Source organism: Centropristis striata, chromosome 21 (assembly GCF_030273125.1).
Source record: "Centropristis striata isolate RG_2023a ecotype Rhode Island chromosome 21, C.striata_1.0, whole genome shotgun sequence".
In the NCBI taxonomy this organism is placed as follows: Eukaryota; Metazoa; Chordata; class Actinopteri; order Perciformes; family Serranidae; genus Centropristis; species Centropristis striata.
Window position 1 is genome coordinate 23966411 of NC_081537.1, and position 20168 is coordinate 23986578.

The 20168-nt window shown below is 38.0% G+C and overlaps 1 protein-coding gene across 4 annotated transcripts in view; it reads left to right on the plus strand.

Annotated features, from left to right (window-relative positions):
• Window positions 1-20168, plus strand: part of tanc2b (tetratricopeptide repeat, ankyrin repeat and coiled-coil containing 2b) — a 218633-nt gene that overhangs the window by 93356 nt on the left and 105109 nt on the right. For all 4 annotated transcript variants that reach the window (XM_059325075.1, XM_059325072.1, XM_059325073.1 and 1 more), the window contains 2 exons: window positions 11221-11292; window positions 16072-16251. In XM_059325075.1, the coding sequence (XP_059181058.1) occupies window positions 11221-11292; window positions 16072-16251 (252 nt within the window). The remainder of the gene's footprint in view (window positions 1-11220; window positions 11293-16071; window positions 16252-20168) is intronic.

Here is a 20168-nt window from a genome sequence, read left to right on the forward strand (position 1 = left end):
AGGTTACAATTAAGTTCATGTTTAAAAAAAGATTATTAATTAACTAACTGAAACTGTATTGTGTGGTTACAAAACTAACTAAAATTATAGTGAAAATGTCCTTTGTTTTCGTCTTTGTCAACTTTTTTCATACATAATGAAGATGGATAAGACAAAGCAAATAAAGGCAAAATTTACTGTGACCTCTTTTAATCTCCCACCCGACAAATACCCCATTACAAAAAACTAAAACTAACACTAAAACTAATAAAAACTAAAACTAAAACGAATGAAAAATTAAAAACTATTCTAACCTTGCAAGGGAATTCACTATTCCAATGAGGGCCCTCACAAAGATAGAAGAACAAGAATGTGTGTGTGTGTGTGTGTGTGTGTGTGTGTGTGTGTGTGTGTGTGTGTGTGTGTGTTAGCTTACATTGAGGCTGATGCTAATGAAGATGTCCGAGCAGATGTGTGCTCTGTGGTGCGTCTCGCTGCAGCTCTCTGTGAGTTCTGCTGTGATTCATTAAGATGCTGCACCTTGTTGAGAATCTGATTAAATCCCAACTTACATGAACTCAAAGCAGAGAAGAATAGTGTACGTCTGAGAACGAAATCACACTTTTGCATACATCTAAATCGTCTTCATAAGCCATTTTTAGCCTCTTACCTCATGCACGATGTTTACGTTTCTTAAATTCTTCCTGTTTTCTGCAGAATGGGTGAGTTGTTGAGCTGCAGGAACAGTGTGAGGCTGCCTGCTGTCTCTCTGCTGACAAAATGTTTACTTCTGTAACTTGGGATGCAAAAAGTGCCAAACATTTGCTTGATTTCAGCTTCTCAAATATGAGTTTTTTCTGTTTTGTAACGTTATGAATGGAATATGTTTTGATTGTGGACTGTTTGTCGGATAAAAACAACAAGTTTGAAGCTCTGCCTTGGGATGTAGGATCGCTGTTTATAGACATTTTATAGACGAAAAACTGTGATTTATTGGAAAGAATCACAAGTCGGAGGTCTTATGCTCACGTAAATGTCTTCAAGTTATTATTCTTTCAGGTGCGATGAAGCTTTTAAGTGGAGTCAGTTTATTTATAAAACACATTTAAAAACAGCAGGAGGCAACACAAAGTGCTTTCCAGTCGAGGTTCTGATCTTTAAAGAAATAAAAGGTGCAGAAAAGCCAATAAAACATCATGTCAAGCAATATCAACAAGCATAATAAAAGCTAAAACAAAACACTCTATTTTGTCAGGTTTACTCATTAAAATGACTTAAATAAATAAAAACAAATCCATCCAATTGAGTCGAGTAGTTCTAAAACATAAACCAAAAAAGTACACGTTTAATGTAATTTAATCAAATAAAACTAAGATAAATATACTATAAGAAATGTATCTAATGCTGATAGAATATACCTAAATAATAATAATAATAATGATAATAATAAATAAATTAATATTTTATGTCATAACTGTTTCGGTATGTGACGAAGCAAAATACAATTTGATCATTTGAAAATGATAGAAATTATAAATTGGAACAAAAAAACATTTTAAATAAATAAAAAATGTATTAAAGGTTATTAAGTTATTATATTAATGTAAATGGAGTGGATTCTATCAGCTATAGTTACATTAATTTCTTACATATTTATTTCAGTTTTATCTGATTTATTTACATGAATTACTTTTTAAATTTAATTTAATTCACATTTTTGACTAAATTGGTACATCTGACAAAATAGTTCAAGGTTTCCATTATGGTTTTATTTATTTTATTTTATTACTTTAATTAATCCACCGTTGAGTACCTTTTAAAAAGCGTGATATACATCAAATGTATTATTATTAATTTATTTAATCATGTATTGAAGAAGATACCTGGTTTATGTCAGAATTACTACATTTTATATGTAATTAAAATGAGTAAATGTGAAAAAATAGTCAAAAAAAAAATTAATTTGAATGTTTGTTCAAGGTTTCCATTATTGTTAAATTGTATTACATGATGTAATATTTCCTTTTTTGCACCTTTTTATTCTCTGTCTTAAAGAATATCCTCACTGAGCTACCTGCTTAATGTCAGAATTACCACATTTTATATGTAATTAAAGAGTAAACCTACCACAGTAGACTCAAAACGTCTCTGGTTGACGTAAAGAATCATTCAGGATGGTAAAATCAGCGTTCGTATCCGTGGTGACATCAGGAGTTTGGCAGCAGCTCGTTTCTCTGCAGGACTCAGCACTGATTCACTGCTTGGCATTTACCTTTCTTCCCCTTCCAAACTTTTCTTTTTAACACTCTTTAAATCGATCTCTATTCTGGTAAATTAGCCTGGCGGTACATCTGCTCACACGTTACAACTCCACGAGATGTATGGAGCCTGTTTGTTTGTTTGTGTTTGTGTGTGGGATGAATAAATGTCAGCGTGTTTTATTACGCCTGCTCTCGCATGATCCCTCTGTTTCTGCATCAGATTTATGGGGATTTGAGATAGTTTAACATTCAGCTCTCTGGAGAAGAAGAGAATAATAGGATTGCAGAAAAATGCACGCCACTTAATTAGGAATGTGTCATGTGCTGCAGAGAACTTACAGTTATTTATCTCTGTCTTTCTTTGTTTGTAGGCGGCGAGTGTTTAAGGTACGCTCAGCCACGGCCTGGCAGTGATTCAGTGAGATATTTTAGCGTCTTTAAATGGAATCATATAGAAATTAATATATCAAGATATGGCAAGACACAGTTGTCGTCGGAGATGATAATAATAAGCACATACCAGGGTTTCCCATCATAATAAGGCTGAAACTTAGCTGAAGAGAAAATGTATGAATGTAAAAATAACAAACATAACAAACATGCAGATTGTTCGGATCTGAAAACGTTATTCGATGAAGCACAGATAATGTGGTGGAAACTGATAATTACGTGTTATTATTGAGGGAAAAAATGTCTGAGTCAGCATTTATGTTTCTTAAAATTGATTGAAAAGATTTGGAAATGTGTATTTGAATTAATTATATACCAATGTTAAATCAACCAATGAATATAAGGCAGGAAGATACAAGATTAATCGTGACTTCATCAGTTTACAGTCTTCTACCCAAATACCGATACAGATCATATCGTTCTTTGAACAGAACTATGACTTCTCTGTACATAAAGGTCTACAGGTCCACATCAACCCAAATATTGGTTAAAATAAATTGTGAGTAACTCTCATCATTCATTAGGCTTTATTGTTCAACTTCTACGTGCCTACACTATACTTTTCTGCCCAGTGTAGTTAATTAACACTAATATCTTCATCTGTTTACTATGTGTTTGTGTGCATGAATGTAGTCGTGGCAATATTTAGGCAGAGTAACATTTCAGGTCTGAGTTATTAGCAGAGGTTATTATAAGCTGAAAACGAAGTAGTACTTAGAATCACATGAGCAGAATAAGCAGGTCAGCATCTGTTTTGGATCCCTCAGCTTCCCTCACCTCCTCTGCCGAACACCTTTTCTTAGGTCTTTTTGGTGATCAGCTATGACCAACATATTAGCAATAGCACGAACACGAACAGCTTGTTCTTATAGCTAGCCGACGCGGGTAACCGCTGCTTGAGGGGTGCTTGTATGTGTAGAATTGGTGTTTCGTTTTCTCACTCATTCTCTCAAGACTCTCCAATCCTCCAATACCAAGACTAGTACAGATCATGCAAGGCTGGTTTTTGTTTTTTTGAGACAGAATGGAAGGAAACAGGTCATTTTACCATCGCAATGATTTCTAAACTGTTTTATTAAGTTGAAAATAGGGTTGTCACGATACTAAAAGTTTCAACTCGATTCCGATAGGAAAATATTCGATACTCGATACCATTTTCAATACCACAAGGATAAAAACAAAGACCCCAAAATTTAACAGAAATATTTTTATTAACAAGAAAAATGCAACATGTAAAAAAATTAACAGAATCACAGGTTAAATATTTATATTAAAAAACAGTTGTGCAAAAAGAAACTGCAACTATGCTAACAAGCTTCAGGTCTGAGGTAGTGCAAAAAATAAATAAATACAATAAACAATAACAATTACAACAATATTTTGAGGTTGTATGGTTTAGCTGCTTAATAAGTTGTTGGATTGATACTTTTGAAAATGAGTATTGTATTCGGATACAATGTTTTAGTTTCGATACTTTTTTGAGTATCGATACTTTTGACAACCCTAGTTGAAAATGCTACATAGTTTCTTTTTTGCCCTATAAAGAATACAGAAACAGGCTTTACCATGTAAACTATTTATTTGCTGAATTCACAGAAAGCATGCTATATTGTGATATATATTTGATATATGATGATGATATGAAATGACCTTTATGAGCAGAAGATTTTAGCCATATCGTTAAAAAAAGATCAAGTCAAGTCAAAGTTTATTTATAGAGCACATTTAAAAACAACCTCAGTTGACCAAAGTGCTGTACAGTTATTAAAATAGAATACATCATACACAACTGGGTATAAATAAAAACAATAAAAAGAATAAAATACTAAAAACAGTAAAACAATAAAATACAATAGTAATAAAAACTCAATCCAAAACAGAGTTTGAGATAAAAAAATAAAAAAAAGACAAATGAAAGGGTAAAAAAATGACAGATCAATAATGCAAAACAAAAAAACTTTAGTAAAACAGTATGAAGAAGATTTCTCCTCTATTTTCTAACCTGTGGTGTTATTTTGATGAATGGTGAGAAAGATTTGCTGTGACAGTTAGATGACTGGCAGTTAATTAGCCCCCTTAGTTTCCTTCCTGGAGAAACTTGGAATTGACAACAAGTTGGCAACATTCAGCCGCACAGAGCCAATCAGAGGTAGAAACAAAGCTAACACTGAATCAGAGTGAAGTCCCTGAGCTGCAGGATGTAATTCTCCCAGCTCTAATATCCGGATGTGTCTCCGTTACATCAATCTGTTTCTCCGTCTATTGTTTGGTGGCGTCCTGCGAGCAGAAGACGACCATCGATCGATTGCACGTTTAATACTGTCTGTTCGTCCTCAGTGTGACGTGATCAATCCGTCACAGAGAAACAACCGAATCCGTCTCAGATTGTGATTGGTTCCAGCTGATCTCCTCCAGGTTATTATGTCATTCAGACACTTTGGACTTCCAGCGTAAAGATCATAACCCTGATGAACCAGAAACCAAGATTAACCCAGAGGAGAGACTTTCTAATTATTATAATCAGGAGAGTCAAACTCATTTTAGTTGATGAACCAAAATTAGATCTCAAGTGAAACCACTGCTATAAATAACATCTTAAATGCTCCTTTCTGTTAGTGTACAAACACATTCTGACTATGATCACAGTGGATCTACATGTTGTCATGTGTGTTTTGGAAATTAACAAAAGCATTTTACTTTTTTGAGTTGAATTTGATCAGATCAACTAGAACAACAAAAGATCTAAAAATCCTCCGGTGTAGTGATGCTGCATCATAACTGGGATGGCAAAGGGATGGAAAATTACCAGTACATTTCCAGAAACTGGTGTTGTTTGGGATTTCTTTGACAAGAACACAGGATTACTTCCTCAAAAAGAGGGCCCTGACATATTCATGTACATTTACAGTTTGTACTTTTGGGGGGAAAAAACAAAAAAAAGAGGATCAAAAAAGTTACTTTTAACATTTGTGATCATGTATGTTCAAACAGGAAGTGAGGAAGTAGTTAAACAGATTATGATACTGATTTATAAATATCTTAGTCAACAACTTAAGTGTACGTATACATTTTTGGGAGTTTTCCACTTTTTTTCTTTGCTGTGATAGTTTCAGACATCTAAAACAATGTCAACTTTGCATTAAAGGTGACATAACTGACCGAATGACACTTAATGACAACATTCATAAGCATAAGAATGCAATATTTGCCCATATTCACATGACTTCTGGTTTAATCCACGCCCACCTCTGTTCTTCTGTCCGAATACAGATCGAGACAAATAATGACTCTTCTTTCCAACGCTCTCGAGTTATTGGAGTATATAAGTCTGAAACAGTATGTTAATATTAATATTTATGTTTAGGCTTCCCCCAGCCTTCATTTCTACCTATATATGGGTGTATATGACATGTCATGTTATTATCTGCTCTCTGATGCGGCCTCGCCTGTCCATGATTCAGCCTCTATAAAGTCTTTTCCTCCTTGTTTTTAAATATTTGCTTAATGTGAGTATCTGACTGTCGACTCAGGTGATCACACAGTTTACAGTAATGATCCCGAGACATTACCTGGGAGCGGAGCCTCATTTAGGAGCAGAAGTCAGCCTGAACACCAGGTTGATCAGAGTCGTCTGAGCGGTAATGATGGTGGAGTTCTCCTCGCCACGCTCCGTAGGATCACCATCACATGTCACGCCGACTTCTCCCATAATGACTCTTTGTCCGAGTGCAAAATTGTCTTGCTCCTTTGACATCCTAACGCAGCGCCGTGGCATCACAGCTCCAGAGTGAGAGCGCCATTCTTTCTCCAGGTTCAGGAGATGGTCTCTTAGCTTCAGAGGGAGCAGGAAGTGGGTACAGAGCCGGACACTGAGACGGCGTTGATGTCCTGTAAGGAAGGAGACTGATGTCCACTGTTTGTTCCCGTGGTGGGAAAGAAAACACGTCTCTGTCTTCTGTCAAACGTGGGTCCTCCCCTTTCATGTTCCCTGCTTAATAGGCCATTGATCTGTGTGGCAGGACATTGTGCCGCGATTGCTGGTAACAAGAGAGCAATCTGCACGGGAGAAAAGATGCTTTCTCTCCTGAATAAAAGAGCGACAAAGATGTGTTTGCCGAGCCTTAAAAAGGAGAGATAGTGAGGCTGCCGTAAAGACGAGAAGCGGAGTGGAGTTCTTCCAAATCTCCTCCTGAACAAATCATTCAGACTGGTGGTTTAGCGTAGAATTGTCATGTTGTGGGTGGAAAAAAATGATAGAACCTGAGTTAAAGTTGTTGCATTTCTAGCAAAACCTGCAGCTCTTTTTATACTTGTGTGTCACAATCAGAAGCTGTTTCACCACACAAATGAAGAAGAAGAGGCCCAATATGATTGTAATCTATTACAGTGTAGTGTAGCAGCAAAAAGTGTTTTTGTAGATGAATAGACTAAAAAAAGTCCAAAAATTGTGCAGAAATAAAGGGTTTAATACTGGAGAACATGCAATGTGCAGCATTTGCATGAAGCTTTACAGTCCTGCCCTGATTGTATATCTTGATTGCATAACATTTGACATTTTGTTGGTCTTCCTGTTAGTTTGACACGTCCTGACGCCGGTAGAAAATAGGTGGGAAAATAATAGAACCTGAGTTAAAGTTGTCCCATTTCCAGCAAAACCTGCAGCTCTTTTTACACCAATACTAGTTTCACAATCAAACTGTTTCACCACACATATGAAGAGGATGAGGATATAGATTTTCCTAAAAAATTTGCAGGTGAAATTGACGTACCCGAATCCAAACATATTATTCAGCAAAACACAAATAATGTGACGGAAACAATATCATTATTAGGGGAAAAGCATGTTATGGTGACATGTCTTTGCATCACCCATTATGAGGATGTGGAAATATTCTTCCTAATAGATTTTATAAATCAATTTGATGCTTTGAAGGACCAGAATGATATTGCCAATGGATATTAGATCAGAAAATACAATATTTGCCCAATTTAACATGACTTCTGGTTTAATCCACGCCCAATTCTGTTCTTCTTTCCAACCACAGATACAAATATAATCTCTTTACACGTCTACTTCAGACCCAAGATGATTGTAATCTATCACATCTAATGCTGCTGCTTTAACTTCTGTGTTTATTGAAGTTATTAACGCCTCAGATATGACATTTCAGGCTCTGGATGACGAGCAAGCTGCTCAGAAGCGTCACCTCAGGTGCTAATCAGCGGCGCGGCGGGAGCATAGCGAGAGAGCAGAATCTGTGACTGTATGTCAGCGAGCTTTCCGCTGACAACATCACACTCTTCATACGTGCATGCATGTGTGTGTTCATGGCTCAGCGTGTCATCTTTAAGGCCCGTATTGATTCTCACAGCATTGATTTTGTGGCTCATCAGGTATATGAGGTTCGACGTTGGGCTGGTGGAGGTGTTTGCTGCAGGATCCACCGTGTCTGCAAACACCAAGAAGAAGAAAATCTAAAAATCAATGTCATATTCAGGCTGGTACCAAATGAAAAATTTACAGGGCCACATTACTTTAGTTACAAAAAAGCTGAAATAGATTTTTTGCCATTGTGGTTGTATAAATGTAACCATTGAGCGCCCTTTGGTGCCTATTTTGCATTTTTTTCAATTAAAAATACTCAATAATTTTACCTGTGTTAATGCTAGTTTGTTGTCATCCAATGGTGTAATATTAATAATAATGATCCCCCTAAGAAAATCCAGTTTGCAGGTAGTATATGGAAAATATTTCATATTTTGAGTTTTTATCATTTAAAACGTGGTTAATATTTCTAAAATGGCATTAAAGGGTTAAAATTATTGTATTACATTATTATAATTTTTTTTAGCTATGGTCAGGACTGAAGTTGGTCAAAAGATTTAATGCAGAGAAAGTGAAAAAGAAGTGGAGTAAATCTGACAAAATAGTTCCATTATGGATGTATTTATTTTATTTAATTATTTTAATTAATCCAACTTTGCGTACCTTTTTAAAAGCACTATAAAAATCAAAGTTGTTATTATTATTATTATTTAATTATTCTCTTTTATTTTGTATTTATTATTATTATTATCATCATTATCATTATTATTATTATTATTATGAATTGAAGAAGACTCACATTTTTTTTTATATGAAATTTAAAAGAGTAAATCCGACAAAAAAGACCAAAAAAATTCTTTGAATGTTTGTTCAAGGTTTCTATTATTGTATTACATTATATAATTTATGCCTTTTATGCACCTTCTTATTTCTTTAGAGCTTTGGGGTAACAGCTGATTTTACAGTAATTTATTAATGAATTATATTAATCAGCTACCAGCTTTTTCATGCTTCAAACTATTGTAACCTTTAAAAATTAAACTGTTTTTGTCTCGCATGAAAATGTTTTGTATTGAAGCAACAACTCTGTTAGAAAACACAACATGATGTGAATTGTCAGTAAAAAGTTGATCCAAAATCATAACAAATAATGTGACAAAAACATATTTTTCCTTCTGAAGTCATTCATTATTTTTCAGGGGTAAAAAAAAAAAAAAAAAAAAGCTATAATTGACATGTTTTTGTTTGTGTGTGAGCCATTATGTTTGGTGAAAGGAAGAGATGTGGAAACATACTTCATAATAGATTGTAGCCAATATTCAATCAATGTGATGCTTTAAAGTGCCGGAACGAGCCGAGCCAATATTGTCCAAAATCCCCATATGAAAGTATAATCTGATCTGATCCATAACCCTAAACTATAATATAGATGCAGTATTTGTTATATATTATTATTATTATTATTATTATTAGTATTATTATTATTATTATTATTATTATTATTATATTGGTATTGTTGTGGGCATTGCATTGCTTGCACAGTTTGGCCATGAGGTTTTTAAAGTTGCTTTTATAGCTGCAGTTGTTGTATCGGTATTGGACCTGAAAAAGTGGTATTGTGCAAACTTTAAAGCCACCAAACTTGCATTATCAATGAATATTAGATTAAAAAATTTGAATATTTGCCCCACTTTAACATGACTTAATTTTATTCTTTCATTCTTCTGTCTGAATACAGATAAAAATATATATAATATGTGGATACTTTTGTTGGTTTAACAGATTTCAGGTCAGAAACAAGCTGATTCTACAAATGGTATAAAATTAATATATTTAGTGTAGCTTCGTCTTTATGACTTGGACTAAGACAGACTTTATTTAATTTTAACTTAAAAAAAATTGCACATTTTTTATTGTACTCTGAAATGTCAGATAAATAAAATATAAATATAAAATATACAAATTATAAAACTGTAAAATAGAATATTTATATTGCACAGCAGTGTAGTGTTTTTTTTTACAAAGACATGGAAAAAATATAAAAATTTTGCCAAAAAACAGGATTTAAAACTGGCGAAATGTGCAGTATGCAGCATTTAAATGAAGCTTTTGTATGTTTTGATTGCATAACATTCCACATTTTGTTGGTCTTCCTGTTAATTTGACACCTGCTGACGCCGAGGCTCGGGTCGTGAAGCGATCCCTGTAAATCCTCTGCAGAGGGCTCCCTCACACAATCAGTGTCAATCTGAAGCTGGCCCAGTTCTCACACAATCACGCCCCGCAGCTCATTCTATCTGTCCATCGACAAGCTCGATCCGTCCACCAGCGAGCCAATCTGGCCCGCTGCGTGGCCACTGGCTCACAGAGATGGGAGAGATAACGCTGGAGTATTTGTTTGGGTTTTGTGGGCTGACGGTGAGCTCTGTGATTGAAACACGATGTGGGGGCCGAGCCAAAACATACAATCCTTCTGCGATAAAGATGCCCCGCATGTTTTTCTACTTAATGCACGTTTGATCTGTCCACACAAAGCAAAGCCGCCGCTTTAGACTCATTTTCATGCATCCTCGTAGATTTTATTAATAGCTTGCTTAACTCCAGTGGGACGTGTTTATTCTGAGTATAAATCGTTTGTTCCTCTGCTGGCCTATCGTGCTTTACAGTAGATCTATGCACAGGATTATGAAACGATCCCCGGTGACACCGCCCGCTGGCCCCCCTTCTCATCTCGGCTCCATGCACTGTGGCTAATTCTGCCTGCTGCTCCCTTGGGCGTAATTGATCCTCATATCATTAACCGTATGTGGATCTATCCTGGGACACGCCCACTGTTTCCCTGCTCGTCCGGCTCATTGAACCGTAGAGCCTCTCACACTCAGCACTCTGCATGCAACACTGGCTGCAATGTAAACTATGTTGTTATCTGCCCGGGCCGGCCCCAGAGATAGATCTCACTAGTGTAAATCATGGGCAGGAGGAAGGCGTGGAGCCTGTCTGCGCGGTCCCCCTTCGCCACCATGAGGGGCCACTTGCGGCCCCGGAGGAAGGGCGTGGAGGGTCTGTGTGTGAGCAGCCTGCTGGGGGTCCTGCGCTCACACACCTGGCTGATCGGAGACGAGGAGGTGGCGCTGCTGCTCGCCTCCTCGCCACGCTTCCACCGAGCTCACTCCTATTCTTTCTCTTTCCGCTCCTCCTCTGTAGATGGCGGCAGCGAGGACCTGGCAGACCCCCGCTCGCCCAGTCTAGACCCTCACCTGAGCCACGTCGGCCAAGGTAAGCAAACAGTTTTCTTAAAGTACTCTCAAAGATTCATGACATACAGTCTCTGACAAAAGTCTTGTCAAGTTGTAGGAACAACAAAAATGGAGAAATATAATGATAACAACAAAAATAGCAGATAAGAGTTTAATTTAAGAGCTGATATCTAGACATTTTCCATGGTTTTCTTGATAATGATTTTGGTTATCATAATTTTCGTGAAAACAAATGTACCTTTAGTTTTACCAGGCAAGAAAATGAACAAGAAACTGAAGAAAACAAGGGTGGTCTAATATTTTTTTCCATGACTGTATGACAGGAAAAGGTCTCTAGATAATGCTTATCACCAAAATGAAGTCTTGTATTAGGCCTGGGTGATTATATGATTGATGATATGAATGAGAAATTACAGGTGGATTACGGTGATCAGCTGTGAGCATATTTACTCTATAAAACATGTCGGAAGTGTGCATGACAACAGACCTTTTCCAGCTCCATTTGTAAATTGCCAGTGAAGTAAACAGAAAGACCGAATGTGGAGCTAAACGTGGAGCTGAGGGCAGAGAAATAGATGTCAGCCATGACCTGGAGCAATAAACCAGGAGGAACAGGTGAATGTTGGGAAAGAGCAAAAAGGAAATTATAATCTATCCGCCGCTTAATCGAGATAAATATAACATTCACAGCACAGAAATTCGCACTCAGGTGTGGTGCATTCAGCAGCGTCAGAACGGCTGTAGTGCATTCAAGAGCGTGGGACATATGACAACTTGCAGAGTAACAGGTTATTACTGAATGGAACTTAGTTCAATAAACAAGTTAACAAAACATTAACAGAGCTTTCTAACAGCAACAAATCTCACAATTTGTTTATTTTGGGTCTTGCATACCTGAACCATACCCAACAAATTTTTCCTGATTCCTGCTAATTCACCAGCGTTAGCATCACTTTACTCATTGGGAAATTAACATTTATATGAGTAGTTAATGTGAAAGGTTGATAGAGTGTTGTGTGGTGATATAGTGACGTTGGTTCAGCCATCAGAGCAGTTAGTCTCCTTCTCTGTTGTTATTACAGTTCTCACCGAGCTGCTCCCAGGCTGGCTGTGCATTATGTGAATGAGAAACAGTGTGTGAGCTCTTTCTCCACCTTTACCTCCTCATTTCCTGTAATACTTCTCTCCTGGCGGTCTCTTTCCAGACTCCATTTCTTCTCCCTTAATGTCCCCGCAGCAGAAAACCCGCCGAGGCCTTGTTTGCAATGTTGTATTTTACTCGACTTTATAGCAGAAAACTTTACGACTGCTGGAAATGAAGTTGTGTTTACTGGGAGAGGACTGTATGAATTTTATATTCTTGTAATTCAGCACAAAACACTCAATGTTTATCAACAAGGGGGATGTCGGTGCTTGGCAGGAAATGTTTTGGGCAATTATAATTTCATGTCTTTCCCCCTCCTCGAGCATGTTTTGAGCCAAACACCTCGACAAGTAGGTGTTTGTGTTTATTTGGAGGCTTGGAGTGGCCCTCCAACACGTCTCTCATCACAGGCTAGAATAAAACTCATCATTTCCCCCTCCACGCTTTTGTTCTCCGGGTTCCACCGCTGAAGTGCGGCTTCTCCTCCCTCTCCACCCGCCAGCTTTGCCCTAAATCACACCTTCTGATTTCTGCTTCACAGTCTGCAAGTGTTGTGATTGAAAGTGTTGCATTTTGCCATTAAATAGCAGCCCATTGCTTTGGATTTTAAGATTATCTTCAAGTACTATTCCTCAAGTCTTGCTGTACTTAAGTACCTCAGATTTTGTACTTAAGTATTTCTATTTGATGCATCTTTTCATGCATCTACTACGACTCAGAGGGAAATGTGCTCAGTGGCGGAGTCGAGCCGTCTGAGGGTCCGGGTGATAAGATGAGAAGGACACCAGAGCAGAGTTAGAGTAGATGGCAGTGCATCATGTTTTCTCAGTTTTAAGGCCGCCCCTGAGGCCACTTCATCACATTTTCTCTCCTTGAAGGGCGCCCAGGAGGGCACTTTATCATGTTTTAGCTCACATGTGGTCCTCTAACTGGGCCCTTTATCTGGGGGCTTCACCGCTAGAGTCCGTCTGTGGTTTTACTGGTTACCACCAGCTCAAGTTACTAGTTACTGTTAAGATTCCATTCACACATTGTTTATTTGAAATTTTAATGATAAACTGAGGTTAGAAGTGGGCGATATATATCGTCTACATGCAATTCTACATTATCAAGTATTTACAATATCTCAAGCAGAAATCAAACCAAAGGCGCATAGATGGTAGATGAGGGGTGCATCATTTTGTTAACAATAATAAGAAATGATAATGTGCCATTAACAGTCATGGAAAAAAATGTTAGACCACCATTGTTTTCTTCAATTTCCTGTTTATTTTAATGCCTGGTACAACTAAAAGTACATTTGTTTGAACGAATATAATAATAACAACAAAAATAGCTCATAAGAGTTTAATTTAACAGCTGATATCTAGACATTTAACATGGTTTTCTTGATAATGATTTTGGTTATTATCAAGAAAACCATGGAAAAAATATAATCTGTTAAAGTTAGCACAGCCTTAAACATGCAACATTCACATTTATGCAACAGCACTTATTAATACAAAAACTGATTTTACTGCACAGTGACAACTTTAAATTTAACTAAAAATGTATTTAAGCGATTATATTTTCGTGTTTTCGTTAAATATCTGAGCAAACATGTGGATTTAGTCTTATTATAGGTGCAATTCAGCCTGTTGTGGCCAAGATGAGCATTACAACAACATTCACTCAGTAAAAAAAAAAAAAATGAGAAAATAGTTCTGATCAGACTTCTTCTTACCTCTTAATGCTTCCATAAGTATCTTATAGAGAAAATAACAATCAATGAATAAGGAAATATAATCTGTTAAAGTTAGTGTGACCTTAAACATGCTATTAATCCAAAAACACTGATTTTACTGCACACTTCAACTTAAAGTACATTTTGCTCCAAATTTTGCTGCAAATACCAAAAATGTATTTAAGCTGTTTTATTTGTGTGTTTTCGTTCAATATGGGAATGCATTAAAACTGAGTTGACGACCAGTAATTGCTCCCAGAATACCAAGTCCGCTAACTGTTTGGTATTCACACCAGCTCTGCACACACGAGGAACATTTCATGCGCGGGGATGAAACCGCGGCTCTGGCTGTTGTTTTTGCTTCTGCAGTGACATTCCCCAGTGAATGGGTGGACTGACTCCAGCACTTCTGGAGCCACAGTGTGTGTGTGTGTGTGTGTGTGTGTGTGTGTGTGTGTGCGTGTGTGTGCGTGTGTGTGCGTGTTTGTGTGTGTGTGTGTGTTGTGTGTGTGATGTTATACTAGTGTATTTGCATGACAGAAACTGGTTTGACCCCATCCGAAGCGTCACACAGGCTTCCTCTGGGACGTGTCACGGATTAGTGTGTGATAATGGCTTCGTGTCTCACTGCTGTCTGACGCTTGACCAGTTGGTCTTACAGCTCCGTCTGCAGGGACGAGAGCCACAGCTGATTCACAGGATGGATGTTGTGTTTACAGACAGACAGCTGGAGTTTTTTTGTTCACTTGGGGGAATGTATGTGTGCCTGTGAAGTTTAAAAAAAGCTGCCTAAGTTGTCATAATTTGTGGTTTTTGAAGAGGAGAAATGGGAGGTTGGATGATGGAGAGTGGTTGTTTGTGCTGGGCTGTAATTGCTGCTCATTGTGAAAGCAAATAAAATGCTCGCTCGTGATCATGACTGTGCTCTTTTTGGGGTTTGTTTAAACACATTTCAGATGGTTAGAGGATCCTCCTTTATTATATTCAGACTGTAGGGTGCTGTGTTGTGTTGCAGAGATCAGGCGGCTGCATGTAAACGGCACGTGTTGCCTGCAGGGCGGCTCGCTCCGCTGGGTCACGCCAATCCCACTGCACTCAATAATGGTGCTGCACTCATGTCAGGATCAAGGGAGCGGGCTGTCAGAGTGCACAGATCTGTCGGGTATACACTTTCTGCAGAGGGGGACACATAGAGACACCTGTAGATCCTAATGCAATACAACAAAACACACATAAGTTGATTGTGCTTATAGCTTGCAGGATTTGCTGCTTTTTAACTAACTGACTGTAAATTATAATGGGCATTTCTGATATCTTTTTCTATTTATCTATTGAGGCAAATGAGACAAGAAAAAATCCTGATTATCCATTTTTCTAAGTCTGATTTTAATTTTTTCTGTCCTGTTTTTACCAGTAAGACTTCAAAATGGAAAAAGGGTTTAACCAGGATGATATTTTTCTAAGTTCTATATATTTTCGATCTGTGAAAGAGGTGGAGAAACAAAAACTTTTGCCAGGATCTTTTTTTTCTGGACCGTTTTTCAGTGTTTGTTGTTGTAATGCATTTTGGCCACACAGGGCTGAAATGCACCCCGACCCTGCGATCTAATCAGGACTAAAACCATCCACATTTAATTTCCCTAAACACAAACTACATATATTATGCTGTGCAAAATACAGTACGTACCTGGTAGTGGTCGACCGATATGACATTAGACTGAATGTTATTTTGTATTTAATTTATTTTTTTAAATAAAAAATGATTGCATGACAATATAACCTTAAATAAAAGGGAAAAATGCAGCAATAAATTGGTCGAAACTTTTACAGGAATTAAAATGACAGTTTACAGGGTCCATTCCAATATTTAATGCACTACATAAATCAGAGAAAGTGTCTGACCGCCTTGTGCTCTCCCTCCCGTCCTGCAGGTGGCAGCATCGACAGCGACTGTGCCTTTGAAGGAGACTACGCCGTGCCCCCGCTTCACATGACTGAGGGCATGCAGCACATTCGAATCATGGAGGGCGTGTCGCGCTCGCTGCCCTCCTCCCCGCTGCTCACCCACCAGACCATCAGCGTCCGGCTGCAGCCGGTCAAGAAGCTCACAGGTAACAGAGCCTGCAGGGAATCACAGCCACAGAGGAGAGAGCAGGGCATGCAAAGCAGTGAAAAGAAAAGATGTGGGCTAAATCTGGTTCAGATTTGTCTTGTACGCACATCCTCGCCTGTAGCTGTCCTCCCCCAGAGACTCATTGTGCTAATACAGCCTGCCTTTAACCCTTCGCTGTGCCTCTTTGGCTGAATAATCACACAATCACACTGAATTAATGCAGATTTCAGTGGAGGAGTGGAAGGGCTTTTCACCCTGATGGCTGTCGATAATCAGCGATCATCGTCATATTTTGACGGTGTGAGGACGAGGAGACATCCATTCTTCATACAGTCTCTGTTCTTTATAGTCAGTGGCGCCCTCTAGTGGTCATTGAGTGAGAATATGGAGTGTAAAGAACGACAAAGGCCGTTTTTGGGTGGCGTGACAGGCCGGACAAACACCAGGAGATATAATTATATCTACCCAATTTATGTCACCAGTGTCTTTTATTCAGCTTCCTGAACTGTTTTTTGTAACATTTTTTACCTTAAGAACAGAGATTTGTTGACTAACAAATCTGCAAGCGTTTCTCAACTTTAATGACGTCTTTATAGCAGCAACTGTTGTGTGCATATATATATATATATATATATATATATATATATATATATATATATATATACATACAGAGGTTTTGATGCTTATATTGAAAACGTTCCTGTAGGTCGTATATGAGGGTCGTGAAACTTTAAAAATTAATGCAGATTTCAGTGGATGGCTGTCGATAATCAGCGATCATCGTCATATTTTGACAGTGTGAGGACGAGGAGACACGTTGTCCATTCTTTATACAGTCTCTGTTCTTTATAGTCAGTGGCGCCCTCTAGTGCCCATAGTGATTATGGCAGAAGTGACAGTATTGAGCGAGTATATGGAGTATTAAGAATGACAAAGGCCGTTTTTTGGGTGAGCATGACAGGTGGAACAAACACCAGGAGAACAGCATTCCTGTCTTGAGTGGAACCAAAAGTTAATGTTATTTTAAGTACCTGCTTGTGTGTGCAATAGTGCCTTATTTATTTGTTTATATTTAACTATTGGCTGTTATTTTAATATATTTAATGTAACAATAGTCCTCACCTACTAATATTATTGTCTTACTTTTTCTTTCTTTCTTTCTTACATTTTAACTGACTTTTAATTGTATTTCTATTTCATTATCAGTCTAATTATACCTATCAATCTAATTTGAGCTATCTAGAGATATCTAGACACTTTCCATGATTTTCTTGATAATAAACAAAATCATGGAAAATGTCTAGATATCAGCTCTTCAATTAAACTCTAATCAGCTATTTTTGTTTTTATCATTATATTTGTCCAAACAAATTTACCTTTAGTTGTACCAGCCATTAAAATGAACAAGAAATTGAAGTAAACAAGGGTGGTCTAATAATTTTTACATGACTGTACATCACCAGTCTTTGTAACATTTTTTTACCACAAGGACTTGTGATGCTTATATTGAAAATGTTCCTGTAGGCTGTATATATGAGGGTTGGACAACTTTTAAAAATGACAGCAGATTTCAGTGGAGGAGTGGAGAGGCTTGTCGATAATCAGCGATCACTTAGCCGATTACTCACCCTCTAATTCTGAGCAAGAAACGTTAAGCAGGGCCGGAACAAACACTGCAATTTCCAATTCTTGTAATCACCTAAATTGACAGAGCCGGGAACAGCTGACGGGCTGGGAGCTGTGGTCAGCTCGGCCCTGCTCTATCGTTCTTTATCTCCCACCACTAATTGTTTCCTTCCACACCGACATGCAGAGAATGTGGGAGCTCCTCTTCGTCTCCCCCATTAACTGGATTATGAGTCTGTGTCATGTTTCCTCTGTTTTTATTACCGTGGAGGAGGAAGAGGAGGAGGAGGAGGGGCTGTGGTTTGGTACACAGGCCGGCGTGGACATCACTGCTCTGCTTTCAAAATGAAATATTGACATTGCAGCTTCACCCAATATCTGTGCAGCCTCCACACCGAGGCTGCAGAGTGGGTGTGAAGGACTTTAGAGCCTGAATCAGCATCCACCACTAGGGTGCACCAGCCTCTCAGCTACTCTACATCATTTACTGTTTCTGATATGCCGGAGGGACCAGGATTTTTCACATCACACAGAATGATTTATACACACCCGGGTCATCTAAAGTGTGGGTTTTAAAGAGGGAACTCTCCAAAGCTGCTGTTCTTTTTGCTTCACCTGGGTGTGCCGCAGTAGGAGGACTCTGTGTGGGAGCCAGCTCCGGCTGCTTTTAGGGGGTTTTTGACTGATTTTTATCTATCTTTGCTTCATGGCAGCCTAATTTGACGTCTGCACTTTCATCTGCCGTGAATCAAAGTGAATTTCTGAGCTGCATGCATGTGAGTCTTTCTGTGGATGTATATGTGACAGCGTGCTGTTTAAGAATAGCCTGATTAATGACAGCGGAGCGTCTCATTTGTTCTGTTCTCCCTCCTGACGCAGGCAGAGGTCTGCTGCAGGACTGTCTGTCACACATGTCGTCACTTGGCTCGCTACATTGTGCCCGTCAGGTGCTGAAGGCTGCTTTGTATTTTTAGATTTAGGAATTAAGGATTTTTTCTCAGCAAGTCTCAGCTGTGCACGTTCAGCTTTGTGTGATTTGTTTTCTCTTTGCATAATTCGTCCATTTGCACCTGTCATCTCAGGTGTTCGGTTGGATGACAGTGAGAGATATAAAGTTGGCAGGATTAGCCCGTCGCTGCGTTAATCCTTCCAGATTTACGTCTCTGTCACACCTCCCATTGTGTTTTATATTGTTCTCTGTTGTTGTAATGATTAAAAAGCAACATAAAGCTGTGTGGTTTTGGACTGGAAGTGACAGACTCCAGAGAGACTTTTGTCCAGAGTTTACTGGCGCTCTCTTTAGACTTCAGGCTGTAAACTTTATTAGAGTTTCAGCACCAGGTATGTCTTCATGAGAGCCAAACAAAAAAAAAACTCACATTCCTTTAGATACCAGTAACACATTCAGCACAAGCTGGAAAAACAGGACAGGAAGCTGTTTTCACCCAAAAACAGCCCCTTGTGTTGTTTGTCATAAGAGCCATAGACTGTATATGAAGGTGGACAGTCTGAGTTTGGTGTTAATTCATTATTTGATGCTATAAAACGGTGTTGTAATGTCATGATTGGCTTTTTCCGGAAATTTTGAGACACGTTGTCCATTCTTTATACAGTCTGTGTTTTTTGTTGTCAGTGGCGCCCTCTAGTGGTCATAGTAATTATGGTAGAAGTGACGGTATTGAGCGAGCATATGGAGTATAAAGAACGACAAAGGCCGTTTTTGGGCGGACAGGTCTGACTTTTCATTGTTTTTCAATTTTATTATCTGTCTAATTATATCTAGCTGTCTAATTTATGTCACCAGTGTCAATTATTTAACTTTTTGAACTATTTTCGTAACTCCTAATCGTGTCATTTTTACCTTAGATTTGTTGCCCAACAAAACTGAAACAGTTTCTTAACTTGACTAATCAGTCAATAAAAATCAAATGTACTTTATTTATCCCCGAGGGGAAATTCAGTTAGTCTGGTAACTCTGGAAGACTGAGACAGCCTGATGGCTGTAGGAGCGAAGGATCTTTTGTATCTCTAATGGCGTCTTTATAGCAGCGACTGTTATATGTATATGTTGTGGTGGTTGTGATGCTTGTATTGAAAACGTTCCTGTGGGTCAGAACAAATTAACTTTATGGTTTGTAATTATACAATTATAGTAAAAAAAAAGAGAAGAAGTAAAAAGTAAATATATATTTTTTGTTTATGACATTACAGCAGCTCACCACGTTCACGAAAATGTATCAAAATATAACAACAATAGATTAATGTATCCAAACCATATAAAAACAATCA